The sequence below is a fragment of the Ammospiza caudacuta genome, chromosome 1 (genome assembly GCF_027887145.1).
Source record: "Ammospiza caudacuta isolate bAmmCau1 chromosome 1, bAmmCau1.pri, whole genome shotgun sequence".
Lineage (NCBI taxonomy): Eukaryota > Metazoa > Chordata > Aves > Passeriformes > Passerellidae > Ammospiza > Ammospiza caudacuta.
In genome coordinates this window covers 92,766,862-92,788,547 of record NC_080593.1, presented here as the reverse complement: position 1 = coordinate 92,788,547, position 21,686 = coordinate 92,766,862, and the positions used below count along the sequence as shown (strand labels likewise).

The 21,686-nt window shown below is 37.9% G+C and overlaps 1 protein-coding gene across 1 annotated transcript in view; it reads right to left on the bottom strand.

Moving 5' to 3' along the window:
• The window catches only part of GABBR2 (gamma-aminobutyric acid type B receptor subunit 2), a 454,077-nt gene that overhangs the window by 339,321 nt on the left and 93,070 nt on the right, over positions 1–21,686 (bottom strand). The window contains exon 2 of the mRNA XM_058809544.1: positions 12,712–12,849. Within this exon, the coding sequence (XP_058665527.1) occupies positions 12,712–12,849 (138 nt within the window). The remainder of the gene's footprint in view (positions 1–12,711; positions 12,850–21,686) is intronic.

Genomic DNA, 21,686 nt, shown 5'->3' with positions numbered 1-21,686 from the left:
TTCTGAAAGCATACCTCTTATAAATGGAGCTTTTGGGGAGAACATTCAGGTAGGATTTATGTAGTCTCTGGACAGGCAGCTAAGACTTCCAAAGTAGCACTTCCAATCACTTACTCTCAGTAAACATTAATTCTAAGATTTACTGCCCAGCAACCTCTTCCCTTTACAACTATGCTAAGAATGTCATATTCTGTGTGAATTCATTTGTGACCGGAGGCACAAGCTGTCTTTCCAAGGTGATTATAACAGTATAATAATCTGCCTGTAAAACAGTAGAGTACTGGGCAACAACATTTAAGGTTTCATTTTCCCTGCTCACATCACCAGTTAGACCATAGAACTAACTACAAGACTCCCCTCTGTTGGTTCATCTGCATTAATAAACGTGGACTTCTGGACATAAAAATGAATGCCTGCTACTCAAAAGAGCAGTGTTCAAGCCATGACTAATTGGCAAAGTGCTGCCTTTAAGCCCTCCTAGCACTGCTTGTGGCAATGGAAAATAGAAACGGTAAGAATGAGGCTAACAGAAAGAGCAAAGCAAAGAATTATTTTAAAAAAATTTTTACTCAGTTTTGTTGTCTTCTGATTCAATTCTTTAATTAAAAAATAAAACAAAAACAAACCAGCAGCTTACCTGCATACCTTTTCTTAAAGCAATATTAAGTGGCAGAATTCTAGATCTCTTATTGTGATCTAACAATTGGATAGTGAAGAGGAGACAAGGCAGGCCAGTGCAAGCACACCTGTTGTGAGGAAAATTTGTTATAAATGAAGATATGCCTCCTGCCACCTTGAGTACAGTCCTTGTATAAGAGGACTCTATGATTATTATGGTTGCAAAAACTTGAGGTCTCAATCAATAAAGGTGAGCAGTCAGGCAGTGAAACTCAGAGCCCCATAGTTCCATAATTCTGCCCTTTGCTCTAACAAATGAAAAAGATAAGAAACCCTCATCTGCATTTGCTCACTTCCTCCCAAGCTAAAACCAGCATCAAGACAGGATTTTATCACGCTGTCATACAGACTTCCAAAAGCAAGGACAAAATCACATCAGTCACAAGAGTTGTCACAATGACAACTCAAAGAACTCATAATCAACCTTCATGTTAACTTCCTTATGCATTAGCAGATTTCACAGCTGCAACTTTACTAAATTTTAATAGTCAAGACACAAAAATTTGAAGAGATGGAATGAAATTTGCTAGGTAAAAACTAATTCTTAAACTTCTGTCTCTATAGACAAAGTTCTTCCAGGCTGGACTGATTACAGGCCCTAATCTGGAAAATTCTGGATTCCTACATCAAGATCCAGAAATAAAATACAGGATTTTCCTATAAAAGTAAACTCCTTGTCCTGGCCCTTCCTTCAATTTTAGATTTGCAAATCAGATATTTTTTAACTTCTCACAAGCAAGCAGAACAAAACAAAACAGGTAAAGGACTGGAGAACAGAAAATCACAGGAAGAAAATTTCAAAGCAGGCTGCTTATGAAGCATCCACTTAAACACGTCAACAATAATTCTGAATGAGAATTCATCCTGATGCAATGTAAGAGAATGCATTTACCTGAAACATGCCAATGCCCACAAGCAATAGACTAAGCCATAAAAGAGACTGAGGACAGTTTTGGATAATTCTAAATAGATATGTATGTGTATGCATACATATACAGGTAGGTATACTACCTCTTATTTAATTTTCATAGTCAGCAAGAGCTAAACATAATACTGATCCTCTCTACTGCTTGCTCAATCACTCTGCTTTTCTCAGTAGCATTCTGAGCTTTGAAAAAAGAAGCAGCTAAAATTTGCTTGCCAAACAAATTTTTGGAGTTATTGTTTAAATTAATTGAGAGACACAAAGAAAATGATCACTTTAGCAGAAGTGTGTCTTTATAGCAAAAAGCCCCATTATTAGCAAGGATACATGTGTACAACACTTTCCCAGGAGTGATCTTTTACTTGCAGCTACAGATACTCTCAAACAGATTAGTGGATCCAGTTTGCGAGTTTGTTTGGAATCACAGAACAGTTTAGTTTGGAACGGACCCTAAGGATCACCTAGCTCCAAACCCACTGTCATGGACAGGGATACCTTCTACAGGACCAGGTTGTTCAGAGACCACTCCAACCTGGCCTTGAACACTTCAAGGTATGGGGCATCCAAGAGTTCTCTGAGCAACCTGCTCCACTGTCTCACCACCTTCACAGTAAAGAATTTATTCCTGATAATCAATCTAAACCTATCTGCTTTCAGTCTAAAGCTGCTATCCCTTGTCTTATCTCTCCATGCCCCTGTAAAATGTCCCTCTCCAGCTTTCTTGTAACCTCCCTTTAGGTACTGGAAGGCTTTTATAAGGCCCTGGAGCCATCCTTTCTCCAGGCTGAACAGCCCCAGATCTCTCAGCCCGTCATCACAGGAGAGATCCTCCAGACCCCTGACCCTCCACTGGAAAAATGCAGAAAAGCATCCAGCTTTTGATTGGCACTTGTAAACTATTTCAGATCCAGAATGTCATCACTCTTCTACAAGCTTTTCAAAAGGGCTATGCAGAAGAACTTTCTTGCCTTTCTTTTAAAAGAACAAATTAACTCTTGATTTATGTCAGGAAGACAGTGCTTAAAATGAATACAAAATTGTAGCTCCCAAGTACGTCAAGCAATATTTTAGACTGCTGGAGACCTGCCGCTCCCCAGTCACATGCATTCTTATTCCCTTATCTGAATACTGAAGGACTTAAACAAACCTTCCAGAAGCTGTGCCACTAATCTTCTTACTTTCAGAAAGCAAACCAACATAATGAATCCACATCCTGATACACACTGTGCCCTCACAGTAGCTTAATTATAAATAATTATAGAATTTTCCTAGCTTAGTGTTGCATCATAACACAAACAAAGCTCGTAGTGGTTATATTGCCAATCCTGCTGTAGTTTAATTAATCAGATTGTGATGGGCTCTCTTCTGGATAACATGGAGCTTTGTAAGGTAAGGGAACACGGAGACTGCACTTCACTGCAGAAATGTCTTCCTTTACTTTGAGAATTAGGAGAATAAAGTGTTATGGCTTAACACAGAGTTCAGAAATTTCTAGCTACACATCTCCTAAAAATGAATGAAATCAAGGTAAAACAAGAAATCAAAGTAAACCTGGATTTGCAACTACAGTTTGGAATTAAAATTCAGAGAGCCAAGAAGAGGTTCTGAAAGACTGGAAACCTGCAACTGTGGAACTATTTTCTAGTGCAAAACTAAGTTTAGACTCAGTTACTTAAGTTATCTACAGCTGTAAGTTTTAAATGTGATGAGAGGACAGGGAAATTACATCAAAAGTCAATTCTTAAGAGCTGTGGAATACATTCCTCTTTTCAGTGTAATCCCAAGGCCAAACAAAGTTTCTTATTCCAACTACAAATTGTCTCAGTCACAATTTTGTATGCAAAACTCTTTTTCCAAGAGTCTAGAGGTTCTTAAGCCATGTTGATAATTTCTATTGTCTCTGACACTGAGGTTCCAGTTTTTCTATGTGTGACAACTAAGGCTAAAGAAAGTAAATGTGCTTCCAAATCACTTCATGTTTAATTAAAACATAACTATCACTTGCTCAATTTGCCTGATCTTTTCCAGTTGTTTCAAAACTTAACTGATGCCTGGAGAAAGCATGTAGCAAGACCTGTAAGACCCCAGGAACTGCTCCAGGTGCACCAAGTACTGGGAATACTAAAATTGAAACAGATGTCATCCATATACGTTTCAATCCTAGATGAATCACATACCAAGAACCCTACAGAGAATTTTAGAATCATGCCCTTAGAACAGCTTCTATTATGTGAGAATTTGTACCTTAGAATTTGCTTTTCTATAAACACATCACCATTGAATTACTTCTTTAATGGACCACAATTAAACTTTTTCTGTTTTTGAAGGCCAATAAATATTTTATTTAAATTTCAAAATTTCATGGCAATGATTATTCTTTTTCCAATTTCTTGGTGTATTAGTTTGTTCTTCAATTTATGCCCAGGTGCTGTTGATGCCAAATTTGTATGAATTAAGCTATTCCTCAAAATAAGTAACTAACAGCTGCCAAACAACATTCAGGGAAAAAACAGGTTAATTTACAGCATGAAAATGCTTTCCTTGATCTGTAATAGAACACTGACATGAAGAAAAACATTCAAATGAGAGACAATGAAAGGAAGTAGTGAATTTAAGGCTGTGGGAGCCACAGTATGAAAGAACAAAATTTATCATATCAATTTTGCCTTGTCTTAGCTGTCAAGTTGTATTTGTTAGCTGTTAGTTATTATTAGTTGTTGTCGTATTTTCCTTCTGACTGTGGACAGGTTTGTGTGTTTCCAAGGAGAACAGCAGCTACGGCAGAGGGTGCCACTCCGCATGAGGCCACTCAAGCCAGGCTGGGCAAAGGGACTGGAGAGAAAACAGCCCCAGGGCTTTCCAGGCAGGCTCCTGAGAAACAGGCCAGCAAGCTGGTTTTGTAGAGCACACTCAGTGCTGCTTGTTTAAGAGACAAATCACAGAAGTCACTCGGACAAGCAGCACACCAAAATAACCAATTCCAGCTTTGCAGAAATCTTAGGTGTAGTGAAAATAACCAGAAGAACCACATTTGGTGATTTGGTGGCAAAAGAAGCTTGAAACTGATGTCCTAGAATATTTTAAATATTGCAATAGTCAGAAAAATACAATATTATTGTCTGACCATTTTGGAATAAATTAATAATGATTGCCAAAAATGACTCAAAAAGTGATAAGTGATTTTCAGTAAAATAAGATAGCTTTAAATCAATATAACCTTTAAAGCAGAAAAACCATATACAGATGGACAGCTAATTAGCCTCTGATCTCCCTGAGAGAGCTTGCAATGAGAGAGAAACAAGATTCGTAGAGTCAGGCAGAGGGGAAAATGCAAGAGCCAGCTCAAAATTCAGTGCTGTAACTCCTGAGAAACCCTAAAAATGCTCCCACTGAGCAAAGGGAGATTCTAGACAAGTTTTTGGGTTACAGAGTAATGAAACCAACGGGATTAATGAATTAAAACATGATTCTTTGGGCTGGCTTAACTGTGAATAAATCAAATATTGTCATTAATGGGGCATTAGTGTCTCATACAAATTGTATGAGATTTCACAGAAAAAGTCAAGTGAAAACACAATGCTAGACCAAAATTTAGCAACACTTTTGTCCAGTGGGTTGAACCATAAAAAAAAAAAAAACCAAAACAAAAACCTCAGACATCTGACAAAGTACTAGGAAATGTGTCATAAAAATACTCTCAAATCTGAAAAAGAAATACGTGCATATCACATATAAGTCACCCTTATTCAGCATAAAGATGCTGAACTACAAGTGATTTTACAAAGAAGCAAATCTTAAGTCTGCCTATCATGTCAGGGACAGGGAAGTTGAGAGAAGGAAGAGCTGGGAACCAAAATTGCCTCTCTACCTCCCCACCTATAACCCCTCCAGAAAAGGCAGCAGCAAACAGCAGCCTGAGGGAGCACTCAGGGATCCCTTTGTAGCAGGGAAGGAAGCTCTGCAATAGCTGCAAGGTGCAATACTTTAACATTTTGGTAAGTAAGATTCTACCTGGCAAGGCTATCCTAGCCTGGGGCTGCAAAAGCCACATGAGAAAAGACTTCAGGCCTGTTTAATAGAAATTAACACAATGGGAAAGAAAAAAGAACAACTGAAAAAAAATCCAGCAATACAAGCAGTGCAACAATAAAAAAATTACACGGAGGGAAAAAAATCCCCAAATACCAAAGTTCACAGCCATTATTTATTCTAATTATAAATTAACCTGGACATTTTAAACACCTCACAATAATGTGTGTTAGCATTATAAGACAAGGCTTTGTATTTGAAAAAAAAAAAAAATCATCACTGCTTATGCATTACACTGTGTGTTTGGGATATTTTTAATGTATTTTATTTTTGTTCAAGAAACCATTCAGATTCAGACAGAGAGAATATCTGATTTGTTCAGAATTAAATGTTTTCCCAAGCATAAATTATATTGCAAGGCAAAGTGACACCCAGGCCTTTTCAGTGTGTTTCAGTTTCTGAGGCCATCATTCATTCATTTAATATTATTGATCCAACACTAAACAAAAGTGATTGAATGAATATGTCCAAACAGCTAAGAAGAAGAAAAATAAGAAAAAAATGGAGGGTTTTTTTTTAACCCCATTTTTGAATTTGCATGCTAGAACATGCAAATCGCGTTAGAATAAATATACAGGTTCAGTCTTGAAATGCTTTGACCTAACTCTAGAGCTGTATTAAAATACTTTTATTCACACTTTATGTAATGAACTGAACCTTAGACACTAGATCAAAGGCAAAAACTAGACTATAAATTGTAGTTTTGATGTTTTCTGCAGGACAAACAAGATGAAAAAGAGCAGCTAATCATATTTAAATAAAAGTGAACACTGGACAGAAGCCAGTTTCAAATTGATGCAAACACAGGTTCAGCCATAGAATCAATGTCATATATTTAGGCAGAAGGTGAAAAGAAGAGAAAAGAAGAAAGAGGAGAAGAGGAGAAGAGGAGAAGAGGAGAAGAGGAGAAGAGGAGAAGAGGAGAGAACAGGAGAAAAGAACAGGAGAAAAGAACAGGAGAAAAGAAGGTCCTACTATATCTTGCAGTGCATTTGAAATTTAGGACATGCACTTCTTGCCATACCTCAGCCTGGAAATTTTCTGAGCTTCGCAATTTAAATTTTGTGGATCACGTTTAAATTTTGTGGATCTCTTAACAGCAAAGTGATGCAAATCTCTCCCCCAGGCTACAACTGCAATAACACACTGGGACTCAGCATCCCTGTGAAAGGACCTAAAGTAACTGAAGTCACTAAAGTAATTATTTTGCCCTAGGCCAGTCTTGCCTGCTGTACTGCCACATCCATTTCTCTCAGCTGAAAGGTGAACATACAACTGCTTCCAGGTCTGCCCTACCTTGTGCACGCATGCATCCATCCCCACACTGAGACACACAGCCTAATTAGCAGCTATGGCACTGATCATCTGTTTCAACTCCCCATGCACCCTCTTCTCCAGCAGCAGCTGCAAATCTTCAGGAGGGTTCATTGATAATGGCAGGGCTCCTGCTGGCAGCCTGCACCAGCGGGAGGATTTGCAGAACTAAAAGGTCTGTCTCCCTCCACATTCACCACAGCTTCTCTCAAATGAGGAGAAACTTCACAGGAAATTCTGCCTGAAGGTCAGACCTACTCTGCTTTTCTCCTGCTCCTGGGCATTCCTACAGAGAAGTGAGCAAAACTTCCTCATGTGCTCAGCTAACTCCTGAAAGCAGGACCAGAATGTCCTCGGGTTTGCACCTTATATAAGGTGGCCTCAAGAGGTGTCTTTCCCTCATGCACTTTGTCTATTAAAAGCACAACACCAATACAGAAAATCTATAAAATCCCTCCAATCCTAGGAGAAAAAAAAAAAAATAGGAAAAAGAAGAAGAAGAAGAAAAAAAAGAAGATTACAATAGCAAATTACAGGCCAAAAAGACAAAGATTTTAGTTTCTTGGTGCATCAGGTCATATTCCAGTGGGAAAAAGGCCTCTTCAGAGGGACTGCCTGCATCACATAGATAGAAGTAGCTAATCTTCTTAGCCAAAGACTAGTTTAAATGCCTTTTTCATTACTCAGACTAATAATACAGGAAAATTGTGCAGTGAAGGCAAAAGTAGCACAAACTCACTGTACTGGAGAAAACATGATGAAAAAGGTTAAAAAGAAAATAAAACACCACACTCTTTTATCAAATATTTTATGTGTCCATGCTGGAGCTCCAGGTAAAAAACATAAGGATTTAGAAAATTCAGATATTGACAAGAAGAAATTTGATTCAGTGGCCAGTATAGAAATCTCTGTGATGACCTGCCATACTTTCATGGTTAACCACATCATTTTAATTTGAACATAGCTGTGAAATTCTGTGTTAACAATAATTTTTATGAGTAACAGACACCTCATAAACCCTGGTTTCTTACAGATACATGTATCCAGGCTTCTACAAACACACAAATACAAACCTCAGCTCCTACTTCATACCCTTCTGAGTTTCACCCTTCCTTTGTGTTTCCTCATATTTTTTTCTGCTGTTTTTTTAACAATCTTCTCGATCCCATCAATCCCCTTTCCCTAAACAGCAGCTGGACATGAAGACAACACAGCACAGCTGGCCCTAAGTTCTCTGCGCTCATTTTGCAGCCTCCTCTTCATTCATACGGATCCCTGTCCACAGAAGCTCATTTTCACAGCAATGTGTAGAAGCTAACAATCTTCGGGAAATCCCTTGTTAAAACTGGGTTGCGATTGGCCATTGGTCAGAAATTCCTAGGAGGAACGGACAGCGCAATCACATCAGCCTTGTTTCAGAAGGGAAGCAAAAGCTAGAAACATCACCAATTTTCTTGAACACCAGCAGCCTTTTCAGTAACTCAGAGGTGGGATTTGAATACCTATGGATCTCTGGGACAATAAAACAAATCTCAGGGTAGGCTCTTTAATATCTACTTGCATGAGAACCAGGAATTTTCCCTTTCCAACTCCCCTTTCTAACACAGGAACTCATCCTATATTAATATGCCCAAGAGTAAGCAGTAATATATCATGATTAGGGTACCTATAATTTTGTTAGAAAACTTTCTAACATGAGATGCTGAATCCGAAATAAGGTTCCTCAGTTTTGAATGTCATTACAATCTAATCACTGTATTGCCTGAAGGAGTTACTTGCCTACAAGCCAGCAGTTATGACTAGATTACATAAAATATGTAGGAACAGAAGATATTCTGAGGAAGCACAAAAATTTATACTTTTTTTTTCTGGCAGAAGCTTATTTCCAGAGTTAAATGAAATTGTAAATGAAGCAGGCTGTAAGAGAACATCAATAGCCAAATGGCAGAAAAAGATGAATCTCCAAAAATTGATAAGGAATTCCACAGATTAAGAGAGATGACCAGTGTGGTCATCATCATCATGCTGATTAAATGTTTGTGTTAACAAAGCAATTAGGAAAAGTGAGAGATGACAATGAAAAACAAGAGGAGCAGCAATCTATATAAAATACTTTTGCCACTGTAAGAAATTCACATGGAGATAACAGTTGATGGATATACTGAAATAGAAGAGAAAGACTGAATAACTAATGATCTCCTCCATTTCACACTAACTGGATACTAGCAGGAATGCTTCAATGTACAGAATAAAAATACATAATTTGTCTTGTGCAAGATATTAAGAGATACTCATCATGGTTCTTCTTCACTCTTTAATTGCCTTGAATACATATTGAAAGAGAATGAGGGTAAGATTAATATGGAAGAATTTGACATTGATGTCTTCCCCTTACAGAACAGCAACTTTCCACTATTGTGCCTTTGAGGCCCACTGTCAGAGGCACAGGATATTATTGGCACTTTTAAACTAAACCACCAAAAGTTCAAACTGATTCCACTCCAGAGCCTGGAGATCAAAGCTGGACAGACAGCCTCCAACTCATATTCAGACTGTCACTCAACAAAGGACTGCTGGCACACAGAGATTACCCACGGCGAGGCTTTTAATTTGAGAGAGCAAGGAGTGGGTGCCTGCATTTGTTCTGCTAAGAATATTTGTTCAAAAAGCATTTTCCAAGTTGTGTCACCCAGCATACCTCAGTGAAAGTCCTTCAGGATGACAAAAGACTTTGCAGACTAAAACAACTTGCTCCTTTCACAGAAATGAAATGCTCCATTAAAAAATAATTAATTTTGTTACAGTAAGAGATAATTAAATCAGCCAGCAGTTGAAGGCAGCTAATTGAGAACACAAATTCCCTTTCTGCTGCTGATCAAAACTAAATCGGAATTTGTAAAGATGGAGAAGGAAAAGTACCTGTTTTTTGATATGACATGGAAATAAAATATGTCACCTTCAGACTGAGACTTTCCTCAACCTTTATAATCTTCCCTATTTCACATTGTTGCAGGCTGTCAGTGACCTGATTTAACCAGTTAAGTAAAAAAGACACGATCATTACCAAAAGCATACAGTAAGGAGAGTAGAGACTGAAGACACATTGCAAGAATCTGTTTCCTTCCCCTCCCTCACCACTACTGTAATTGCCTGAGTAGAAAATGCAATATGAAAATTTCCAGCACATTTATACTCTAGGCCTTTTGCTTCACTGTTTGGTTTTGGCAACTTCTTGTCATAGAGAAGAAAAGGCAGAAAAGAAAAATTCATCCAATCAGAGGAAAAGCAGTCACCCAGTAACTTGGAAACCAGGGCTAAAAGGCTTAAATGGTTTTGCAGTCAGCAAGTCTCATATTGTATTTGGTCAGGAAAGTAATTTTTCTTTTACTTATATTGTATTATTCTTCTTTCATTCCTATTTTTCCCAAGACTACCAGTATCATCCTGCTTTTATCTTGCATGTAAGAGAGTGATCACTTTGCTGAACCTCATGACACCTGTGTTAATCAAATCAAATGTCCCTGCTAGGGTTAAGAGCTTTGTTTTCATGACTGCAGGCACAAGGACAGGGACAGAGCCTTGGAGTCAGACATCCAAATGAAAATCCTCTATTCAATAATACAATGTCAGGTTAGTTTTTGTCTCTATGCTGTTTTCCCTCTTCCTGACTGCAACATGAAATGACTTCATCATCATCATGATTTCATAAAACAATTTATGTGAGTTTGCTGTGATTCCTTGAGGTGAAGTCTCAAGTTTTGAGGGAGGACAGCCTTGTATTTTATCAGGCTGAATATTATTGCTCCACTTCTGAGAACAACAGATTTCTATCTTCTCCTTCTCTTCAAGTTCTGCTTTTAATCAGAGACACTTATGACGGTGGATCCTGAGGAGTGGAAGGATTTGTACTCTGTTTCCCCGCTAACTTATACATGCTACATCTACTGATTTGCAGATACACATATTGCTGTCACTACAGGACATAACACTTTCACAAACAATATTTAGATTATTGCCATTGCTGTTATACCATTTACTAAGCCTTGCCACAATTCCCAGCCATGCTGTTGTGGGGTTTTTTTCATCATTCAGCCAGTCAAGATATAAAAACCTGACATAAAGAGCCATTTTGCCATGTGAGGATTTATCTAGTGCCCACAGGATACTAAGCCCAAGCAGTCAAGAACACCTTGATGAACTGATATCATAAATAATGTTTAAGACATAGTCACAGCTATAGTGGTAGAACACAGAGAAATAAATGCTCTCTGGTAGTAATACTTCATACCATTCTATAATTGGACATATATCTTGACAAATTCAGGAATTTAAAAGCTTTCTAATTACCCTTCCTCAGACTGAGCAACTTCATGAAATTGATTTCCAGATCGTATTAGGCAGAACTTGACTGCAAATGAAAAGGTCTTTAGCACAATGAAACCCAGCTGTTTAAAACATCCTACATCATGCAGAAATTCCATGTGACAAATTGAAAAAAAAAAAAAAAAACCAGAGTTCCAGCCACATACTTCATTATAGGTCATGAACTAGGCCAATTTTAAGAGAGAGTGTTAAAGGCTAGTTTCAAGGCTTCTGTTATTTTCTCAATTCTCCCCAGAGACACACTATTATTTGGTTTCACAGAGGAATTGCTTTTTATATCAGAAAAAATTCCCAAAGCAGAAGGAAAAAATATCTGATCTGACAAGCATTGCAAACACAGTTAACAAGCTACTTTAATTATCCTCCTAAGATTTTCCCATTTGTACTCTGATCATCATCTTCTTCACAAACTTAATTATGCCTCATTTGTTCTTGCTGCACTACTCTCAGTGAGTATTCCAGGTGGAAAAAAGGCACCTGTTTGTAACTAACCTCAGGTAATTGTTTTGTATTTTTTTATTTTGCTGTAGAATAATTCAGAGTTTTTAAGAAAAAAAATATATACAGGAGTATTTTTGGGCAATATGAACATTGAGTAGAAAGCCAAGGTATTTCCACATCAGAAAAGCAAAACTCAATGGCAATGTGATCGGCCATCCATCTGAAAATTATCACTAGTCAGATGATTAAATAAATGAAGAAAATCATGCTGTTATCATCTGCATTTCAGAGATCAGTATTAATAAATTCTGATTCCTCAGCAGAGGAAACCTTTCCACAAACTTGACCTTTGAGAAAGTCAGAAAGAAGAGCAACTGGGAATAAATGTGCTTCGTGAGTCAAATACTGAGACGTGAACCTAGTCACTATTTAGAATTTATGCACTTCCAGCACTTTTAAAGTGCATAGGAATTACTGCGTTCTGACTGAGTACAGACTGAGTAAATACTCTGAAGAACCATAATTTGAGCCTGATGAGTTTCTTCTAACTTTTCAAAAGTCCTAGGTTTGCCCCCCTACCATGCCTGAACTTGATTTCACCTAGGCTGCTTTTTGAGACACATTATTCTTATTTAATTAACCTACTGAGACACATGACTGCTGCCCCGAACTCACAAGCATTTTTGATTACAATGAAATGCCAAGGCTTAAAATCTAGCACTATATAAAAGCAACTAATCTTTACACATTAACCAGCCTTCAAAACTGAAACATAAAAATTCCACAAAATTCTAAGCTTTAAAAGCGTCAAAGCTAAGTTTCTAATTTTTTTTTAAATGCACACAAGACAGCATTAGAATACATTCCATTCCATGCCTTACCTGAACCAAATTCCATCCCTTCAGAGATTCAGCAATGATAGAAGTAACTGTTGCACATACACCACCAAAAACCATCAGATGATTAGGTCCAAATTTTATTGCATCATAGAAGGCTTTGAGTCCTTTTGCATTGTCACACTGGAAAAAAAAAAAAAGAGAGAGACAACATTCAATTCACAAATAAATTAACTAAGAAGTAAACTGCTGAGTAGTTAGTTGGGCAAGAAAAAATAATCAGGGGTTCCACAGACATAAACATAAGACCTAAACAGGAAAAATTCGAGCACTATCTTCTGGACTCCTAATGAGCCATTGCAAAAGAACAGGAAAAATGCCTCATCACAAAACCAGAACAAAACCATCACAAAACCTCATTCTACAAAACTAGAATTTTGCTACCACCATTTGACAAATAACACAAAATTCCAGTAGCAAATGGTTGGCCAAAACATTCTCTCCATTTAGAGCTTCCATTTCCCAAAGCAAATTTTGTAATGTAACACCGGATTGTCAGCAGGGCTTTCATAGTTGGAGGAAAGTTTGAGACTACTGATGGTCTCTGTAAAGAAAGTTCTGTCTTTGAAGAAGACCCCTAAGGAGCTTCAACATAAAGTCCAACCTCAGTATTCTGTGCAAAAATATGTAGCAGAGAGCCTGTCATTTAGGAGTGTAGCACCAAGTCTTCAAAAGATAAAATATTCTTTTGAAGTGCTAAGGATTAATTGTTCTGCTCTCATAGCTCACACAGCTTTGAGTGGCAGGCTGGGCTAGATGACACTCTGAGGTCCTTCTAACCTGACCTGTTCTTGGCTTCCCTGATAATTAGCTTGATCATTATTTCAGGTGTAGAGGATTTTATTGCAAACTCAGACCAAGACTGAACATTAGGAAAAAAAGACTCATGCTAGTCAGTATTGTAAAAGATATATCAATCCTTGAATAAAGTAGCATTAATAATTCATAATAACCCTAATTCCTAAGCTTGCAATAGAGTATTAATAAATTATGTGCCTAAAGGTTGAACTTGATTCCAAACCATACTGGAAGTCAGAAGTACCAACAGAATACAATAGCAGCTGCCACTGGTCCACTAACAGCCACTCCTATCTCTTTTTGAAACACAAGTTTTCTGCCCTCTTTTGCTTCCTCTGCAAAGTCTTCCTTGAATGTGCTCTTTATAAGAACTATCACACACCAGCCTCCAATATTTCATTATGACTATTCAATAAAACAGTTCATTTACTATCAGCATCCAAGTAGTAATTGTATTGCATTCTGCAGAGAGAATAAAGATTTTGACTAAGAAGTTTGGAAGCTTATATTAATCTCCTTACTGAATTAATATGCTAAAAGAAAAATTATTATATTTGCATTTTATCTGCAAGAATAGAATTATTGCTCCCACTTATTCAAAATGATACAGATATTTAATGAATAGACTCCCTTAAATTGCATAATATAGCCCAATGCTTTCTTTCTTAATGCAGAAAAAAACCCCAAAACTTCTCAGTACAGCAGAGGCTCCCCTGTCAGTTTAATGTGCTGGTGACAAGCTCACATTGTGAGGGAATTAAGACTGTGATCATTGGAAGAAGCAGCATCCTCCATTCTTACTCCTTCACTCCCTACTCAAAGACCAGTTTATTCCAAGTGCAACCAGAAGGCTCAGCTACTTCTTAAATCTAAAAGCAGCCAAGGACACAGAGCTTTAGGTATCTGCACTTAATTGACATTTAGCCAAGTATTTTCCCTCTTCCACCTTATGACATGAAGCTGCAGCAGAAGAGATTGCTGAACTGGTTTTCATACCAATTTAAAACCAGTTACTATAATTATTTTTATTTTTTTATTAGGTCACATTTAAAATGTATCACTAAGTAGCAGTTTGAGAAGAATATAAGCCATGTATGAAACACAAATTATGTTAATAGTAAAATAACTGTCGAAAGTTGCAGCCTGTGAAGGGCCATGTCGAAGTTATGAATAAATAAATGATAAGCACTTATGGTATGTTATCTGAAATAAAATCCACCCTTACATCACAAAACATCTGCTGCATTTTTAACTTCTATTTGCCTACAAAATGTTTATCACTGCAGTAAACTTAAGAAATTGTGGGCTGCAGCAGGTCAGCTTGCTGGGAGGTCCAGAATTGGTATAAGATCTTTCTAATTTGATTTTTCATGGTTATGAATATACTAGCATGACGACAACCCCTTTTCAATCACACAACAATTCTCTTGGGAAGGTATGCCAAAATGTTTGCTCATCTCTCCCAAAGTGAAAGGTTCACGCTGCTGAAAAGGTTCACGCTGCTGGTCAATCAACAGTACCTACAATAACACCTGGGCTTCTCTTCAATGTGATTCAGTTAAAGGGCTACCATGTTTTCACCTTTGTACTTTCCTCCTGACTAGTCTCAGTTCTCCCTCTTCTAGGCCACCATGAATAATTAGAGTAGACTTTGCCTATTCCTTGAGCAAAACTGTCTCAAAAGTCTAAAGTATATCTCAGAGATAAAGAACAAGAACTTAATACTGTGGCTGGCCACACTGGACAGAAATTAAAGGAAAAATGATAAAGATGGGAGAAAGCAGACTCTCACATTTGTTTAATGTCACATTTCACAACATACACTGTGTATAACATTCTTCCCTGCAAGCAACAGAACAGTCTGTCACAAGCATTAAAGAATAAACATTCAGATAAAAATAATAGCCCTACCAAGCCAGACAGACAAGCAGGAGAAAAGGTTTCTTCCTGCCTCTAGTCTGAGGAGCATATTCTTAGTGAGCTCCTGGAGCCCTGAGAACAACTGGATTTTTTCAGAAATCCCAGGTGGCCACCACTGCTGCTCATGGTCTTCGATTCCCAAACCCTATATATGTAACCATACAAGAGGGCAGTGCTGTTGAAAGACATCACCTAAATTCCCATCATATTGCCACTCAACAACTTGCTGAATTGTTGTCTCCAAGTGACTCCAGCTGGGTCCAGGGAAAACCCTTGGCAGCAATCTACAAGACAACTCAAGACTGTATAAGAACCAAAACCCACATTAAATAGCAAAAGCTAGAAAGTCCTGGCCACATGATGATGACAAGAAGCTGACTGTCTTACTAATTGCAGCATGACTGATAACAATGAAGGGGAGAGAATCCCTCATAAAAAGTCACAAACTTGCATCATGAAAAATATAATCTGAAGGAGCCAACACTGCTTTTACCACTAAGTTTTGATATTTTGCCTGAATTGTCATCAGCATGTCTACTTCACTGACCTGAACTCAGCCAGCTCCCTTTCAAGCCATGTATAAAACAGGGCAGCTATGCTGTGCCCCTGAACTTGGCTGCACATTGAAACACTGACCATGGTTGCAATACATTTACCAAAACTAGAATTTCAAGTACATGTGATTTGCCACTTATCACAATTTTCTTCAGGAGAAGGGGCTGAGAACTGCCTACCCCAAACACATTAATTGCTGTGCTTACTCTCAGCCAAAAGCCAGGAATAAGCAAAATATAAATAGCAAACATACATATTAATGAAATAATTACATTAAGTGTATCTCTTAGCACACTGACTTCATACAGACTACCTGGAAAATTCACAAGGGAAAATACAACGAAATCACTAAGCAAAGGTTTGTGAAGTGTCCTGCCTCTTGCTATGACAAAGACAGCTTAATATCACAGCTGGCATCTGACAAAGTGTACATAGAACTGCCTATTTTAATTAGGAAAACTAGCCAGATTAACTGCTGCAAAGGAGAAGAGTCAAAGGAATTTGTGGATTGAAGTGTGAACCTTCCTGAATCCTCTTCAAAGGAGCAGATAAATGACAAATAAAAACTATAATCCTCCACTGAGAAAAGGATGTGAATACACAAGGAGGAAGAACTGCCTGAGGCGTTAGGGGTGCACACAGGCAAGAAACATTTCTGGAGAGAACAGCACAGCCGCTGAATAACCAGGAGAGACCTCCCACCCACCCAAAGGCCTTCTGCAGCTGGGAGAAAGGATGTCCCATGTGAAGGCCCCACATCACTGAAGTCAGGAGAAGCAGCAGGAGTGACCTGTGAGGGTTGTTGGCTGCCAGGAGGGCTGTCTGGCAGACAGTGAAAGAGACACTGGGGTGTGCACTGAAATCCTCATGGCCATAAGCATAACGCACTGCAAGTCCTTGGTGCACAGAAGAGAAATTCATGTGGCTCTCATACAATAAAAAGTTTTGCCAACTCCATAACATCGACAGGTTTGAGTAATTACAGGGCTAGCACAACAGCAGATACTTGCAATTTAACTGATCTTGTTGGAGTTGCACAGCAGTGAGCATTGCAGGGACAGATACTCTGGTCACACGTGTGATTATGTTTAGATTTCTAGCTGTTGGATAGCTGTGCTGAACTGTTTCTCAGCAAGCTGTATTCTGGCACAACTACACTTTTTCTGAGTAAAAGTAAACATGAGGAACTATTTTGGTGTCTATTGAGCTACTGACAATTGATGGTAGAGAGCCTTTATGAAAAGAGGGACTAACAAACAGCTGTCATCTGCATAATAAAATATCCAACTTTATCAAGTGATATCAGAGCTTTCAGCAGCAATCTGCCCTAAATGCTCATAAATATTTTAAGAGACTTTGAACAAAAAGAACAAAGGTATGAAGCCTTATTCCTATCCTCTACAAAGTCTTGCCTAGAAACATCAACAACTGTGTTACAACATCAGCTCAAATGGAGCTAAGAGATGAGGAACACCAACAATTATTTTAATTTAATTTTCACTGACTTCTTTAAAGTCCTCAATAAATACAGACAATTCAGTGAAGAACATATAGACAACTGCTCAGAGCTACAAAAAATGTCAATCAATTTGGCAAACTCTGCCTGCTTTATATGGGCAGGGCATGCTTCCCCTGAGGTTTGTCTCTGTTTTCAAGTATCTGTGATTTTGGTACTTTAAAAGCCAGCAATTATATTTTTGCATTTAATTGCTGTAGCTGTATTTTCTCTCCATGAGTTTGTACGACTGCTCTTGGAACCTCCACTTTGACAACCACAGCATCTGGTGACAACATAATTATCCATTGAAAGAAAAAGCACTCCTTTTCAATTGTTCTAGAACACTTCACACTGTGCAAAGTAGGTGTGAAATGTCTTGCCAGAGGATGTTATGAATGCTAAAAGTTCATAAAATACATTTCATGTATTCACAAATACATGAAATTAAATAGGACTAGTTCATAGATCAAAAAATCAATTCAAAACTTCTTAATGGAGAGATGGCAATATTCTCACTAAACACTTGAATCACAGACTGCTGGTGGCCAGGATACTATTCTAGGGAAGCAAGACAAAGATCTCACCCTTTCCTGCTGGTGAACTGACAAAGCCAAGTACTTGCATCAAGTCTGGTCTGAACTGCTATAGCCATTCCCATGTTCTGCATTTGAAAAATAAAAGCAACCCCTTCCAGCAAGTACACTAAACTTCTCTGTCTTAAAACTGAAGTTAACTCATCCCAAAAGGTAGGCTTTTCTGTATGTGATTTCTCTATCATATTCTAATTTAACTAAAATAATGCAATCATATTTAGCAATCATATTTGGTTTTCCTTTAGAAGGACTGGCAACAGCAGAGGATGACTTAATCTATTCAGTGAAATATTTCCCAGTAAATGAACTCTTTTACCTTGACACCTCTTGACATACTTCTAGACTTTATCTAGCAACTTCTTTATCTGATTCTGCCTGCTGCACAGCTCACCAAGTGCTACTTCTAAGGTACTGGTGCTTGGCATCTCATTTAGCAGCTTATATTCTGCCTTGGGTCCCACCAGCCACTCCAATGACTGATCCCAAAGCAAGGGAGACCACTTGCTCCTCTGTCCCCTTGTGTCCTAAGAGCCTGTCTAAACACCTTGTGAAGGCTCAGTCTCTTGCTCAAGACATTTTCTTTTTACCCAGTTCACTGTTTGGAACAGAGTTCACCAAGCAAGATAAACAAAGACTTCCTGTCTCTCCTTATAAGTGAATTATATTTACTTTTCCCAACAATACCCTTTTTTTATTATATGACTTATATTTTCAGTTTTGTTACTATTTCTTGGAGTATATAACATTTACACTGAATGATTCCAATTTAAGAACTCCAATATTAAATGAAATTGGGATGTAGCAAATAGATAAATCCTGTGTAATCAAAACTGACTCTGTCTATGTTTCCATCCCGATTAAACATGCAGTAGTATCAGATATTAATTTGACTTCCTCTTTTCAGAGTAAACTTGCATTCAGCTGGAAAGGTGAAGTCTTCTCTCAAACAAAGGTAAAGCTTTTCCCTGATGAGGAACTGTAACACACGCAGAAGTTCAGAAGAACTTCTGAAGAAGCATTTAGTGTGTTTATGATATGAAAATCTCTCCCTTTTAATAATGCAACTATTGGTTGATGTGGCAAGGTTTTGGTAGCAGAGGAGCAGCAGGGGTGACTTCTGTGAGAAGACACCAGGAGCTGCCCCCACATTTTTCCCCAGAACTGACAGCCAGTTCTGGCCAGCTCCAAAACTGCCCACTGCCCAAAGCGGAGCCCATTCAGCTGATGAAACTCTATAGTAACACATTTAATAGGAGGCAAAAAAGTCCCACTGTACAGCAGCTGTGAAAGAGGAACAAGAAAAAAGATATGAAAGCAACAGGCCTGCAGGCACTAAGGTCGGTGAGGAAGGAGGGACAGGAGATGCTCCAGGAGCTGCAGCCCATGGTGAGACAGGCTGGTGGCCCCCTGCAGCCCATGAGGATCCATAGTGAAGCAGAGATCCATAGCCTTTTTCTTTTCCCTCATTTTTTTTTTCTCCTGGCTGTACCACCAGTCCTGTGCAGGAGCTGTTCGAGGGCCATACAGCAATGGAATTCAGGTAACACTGGCTAGGATGTAAGAAGTTGAGCAGGAATTCAAAACATAGTTACCTTCTTGTGAATTGCTAACAGAAAGCTAACTTTTGGGCCTTAGAGAGACCCTATTGTGCAAAATGAGCAATTAGTCAGATCCCACAGAACAAGTTCCTGAGTTTTGTTGGATTGTTCTGCAGTTGGACTTGCCATCTTGAATGCAATTGGTGTTAGTTCAAGTGTTCCTGGACCAGAGGGGATATTATAACATCCCTATTGTATTGGCTCACCCACAACATACAGTCTATTTTATTTAACTTACTCACTTCTGCGTTTATCTAATAAAATATTACCCAAGATGGTTTTACAGATGTTTTTTAATTATCAGCATTACTTGAAATGGATGGATGTTCCCAAAACCAATATCCTCTTGAATTAGATTTTTCTCCAAGTATCCTTAAAGCTGCTTGTGGATGTTCACATTCAGAGTTTTATGGCATAAAAAAAAAAAAAAAAAAAAAACCACAAAACTAAGTCTTGGTACTGTATTGGTTTTATCCTGACATTCTGGTGCTCAAACACCTATCAGATATTTTTGAAAATTCAGTATTAACAGGGAGACTAATACTTTGCTTAATTCTTCCTCCCAACCTAACCTATGCTCTCCATTGCCATTATGTTTTATGGAAATATGTTGCATTATGGAAAAGCATAAAAATTCCAAAGGAACAGTAAAATAATATATCCAAACATATTTAGAAAACAAATAATATATTCTGGTTTTGAGAATAAGCTGGCTTTGCTTTCTCCAGCTATTCCAATTTCTACCAAGAAGTTCAACATTACAATAGTTGCTAACAAAACAAAGAATTATTTTAATTATTCAATAATTGAAGAAAATATCTTCAGACTTTATTTTAATCAAAATACTTTGTAAAATGCCCCTAGGAAATCAGTTCTGTTTTTTGCATTTAAGTAACCTCAGAAGGTGATAATTGCTTCAGACACTTGAACCCCAAGATCATTATCACTTAAATTTATTGTTGCAATCTGCTGATTATTTTGTTGTCTCTCAGACATGTGCTGTAGTAGAATTACAAGGTATTTGCCAGCTGCTGCTCAAGTACAGACTGAGAGCTAAAGGAGACAATACTGGCAGGTTCAACACAGAGTCACTAATGTCAATTCTTCAATTCTGAACTTGTCTCTGTTTTTTTTCTTCCTTTCATTATTACCATTTATTATTTATCATTACACCGCCAGAAATAGTCTACGTTTTCATAGTCACATTCTGCTGAAATATTTCTGTTAGATTTCCTTTCATTCCCTCCCCTGCACTTTCTAGAATATAGGGAAGAATTCAGAAAAGTGAAAAGATGTGTCATTTAAATATGACACTGGATTTTGTTTTTCACATATAGAGTATGCAAAAGACAAGACTTAGCAAGAACAACCAAAACTAATACATCGTACTTCATTCTGTGCTTTGAAAATAAATTTTCTGAAACTGCCTTTAAAGGTATAGTTTCACCAGTTTTCTCCTTTCCTTATGTTTGAAACTGACTATGTATTCAGTTTTAATAGCATTGGGTTTTTTTCCTCAGGTAATTCTGGGAATAGGAAAATCATCTCATGCAGGGAAGGGTACCATCTCTAAACTCTAAGTGTGTCTTTTCAGTACACTGAAAATTGTTACGTACTGAAAAGGTATGCAGCAGTGCTCTTGACAGTAAATAAAATGAAAGACTGAAGTAAGAGAACAAAGAAGGAGAAAAAATCCAAATTCATAAATAAAAATCAAGAAGTTCTTGTAGGTGGAAGAAAATAGAGGTGCACAAGAGCAAAACATTTAAAGTACCAGTGATATACATGGTAGACCGCCTGGCATCCCTCTCTGCAGTAATAAGCTGCAACTGAAACCAAGACAGGAATGCAAAGATATTTTGAAAAATCACTTGACCCTTAGCAAGCAGCAAGAAGCAGTTGTAGGGGAAGTCTGCTGTATGAATTCTTTCTTTATCATGACCTACTTACTCATGGAAAAGGCTTTATTTTTACAAAAAAGGGTAGGGGCAAAAAAAA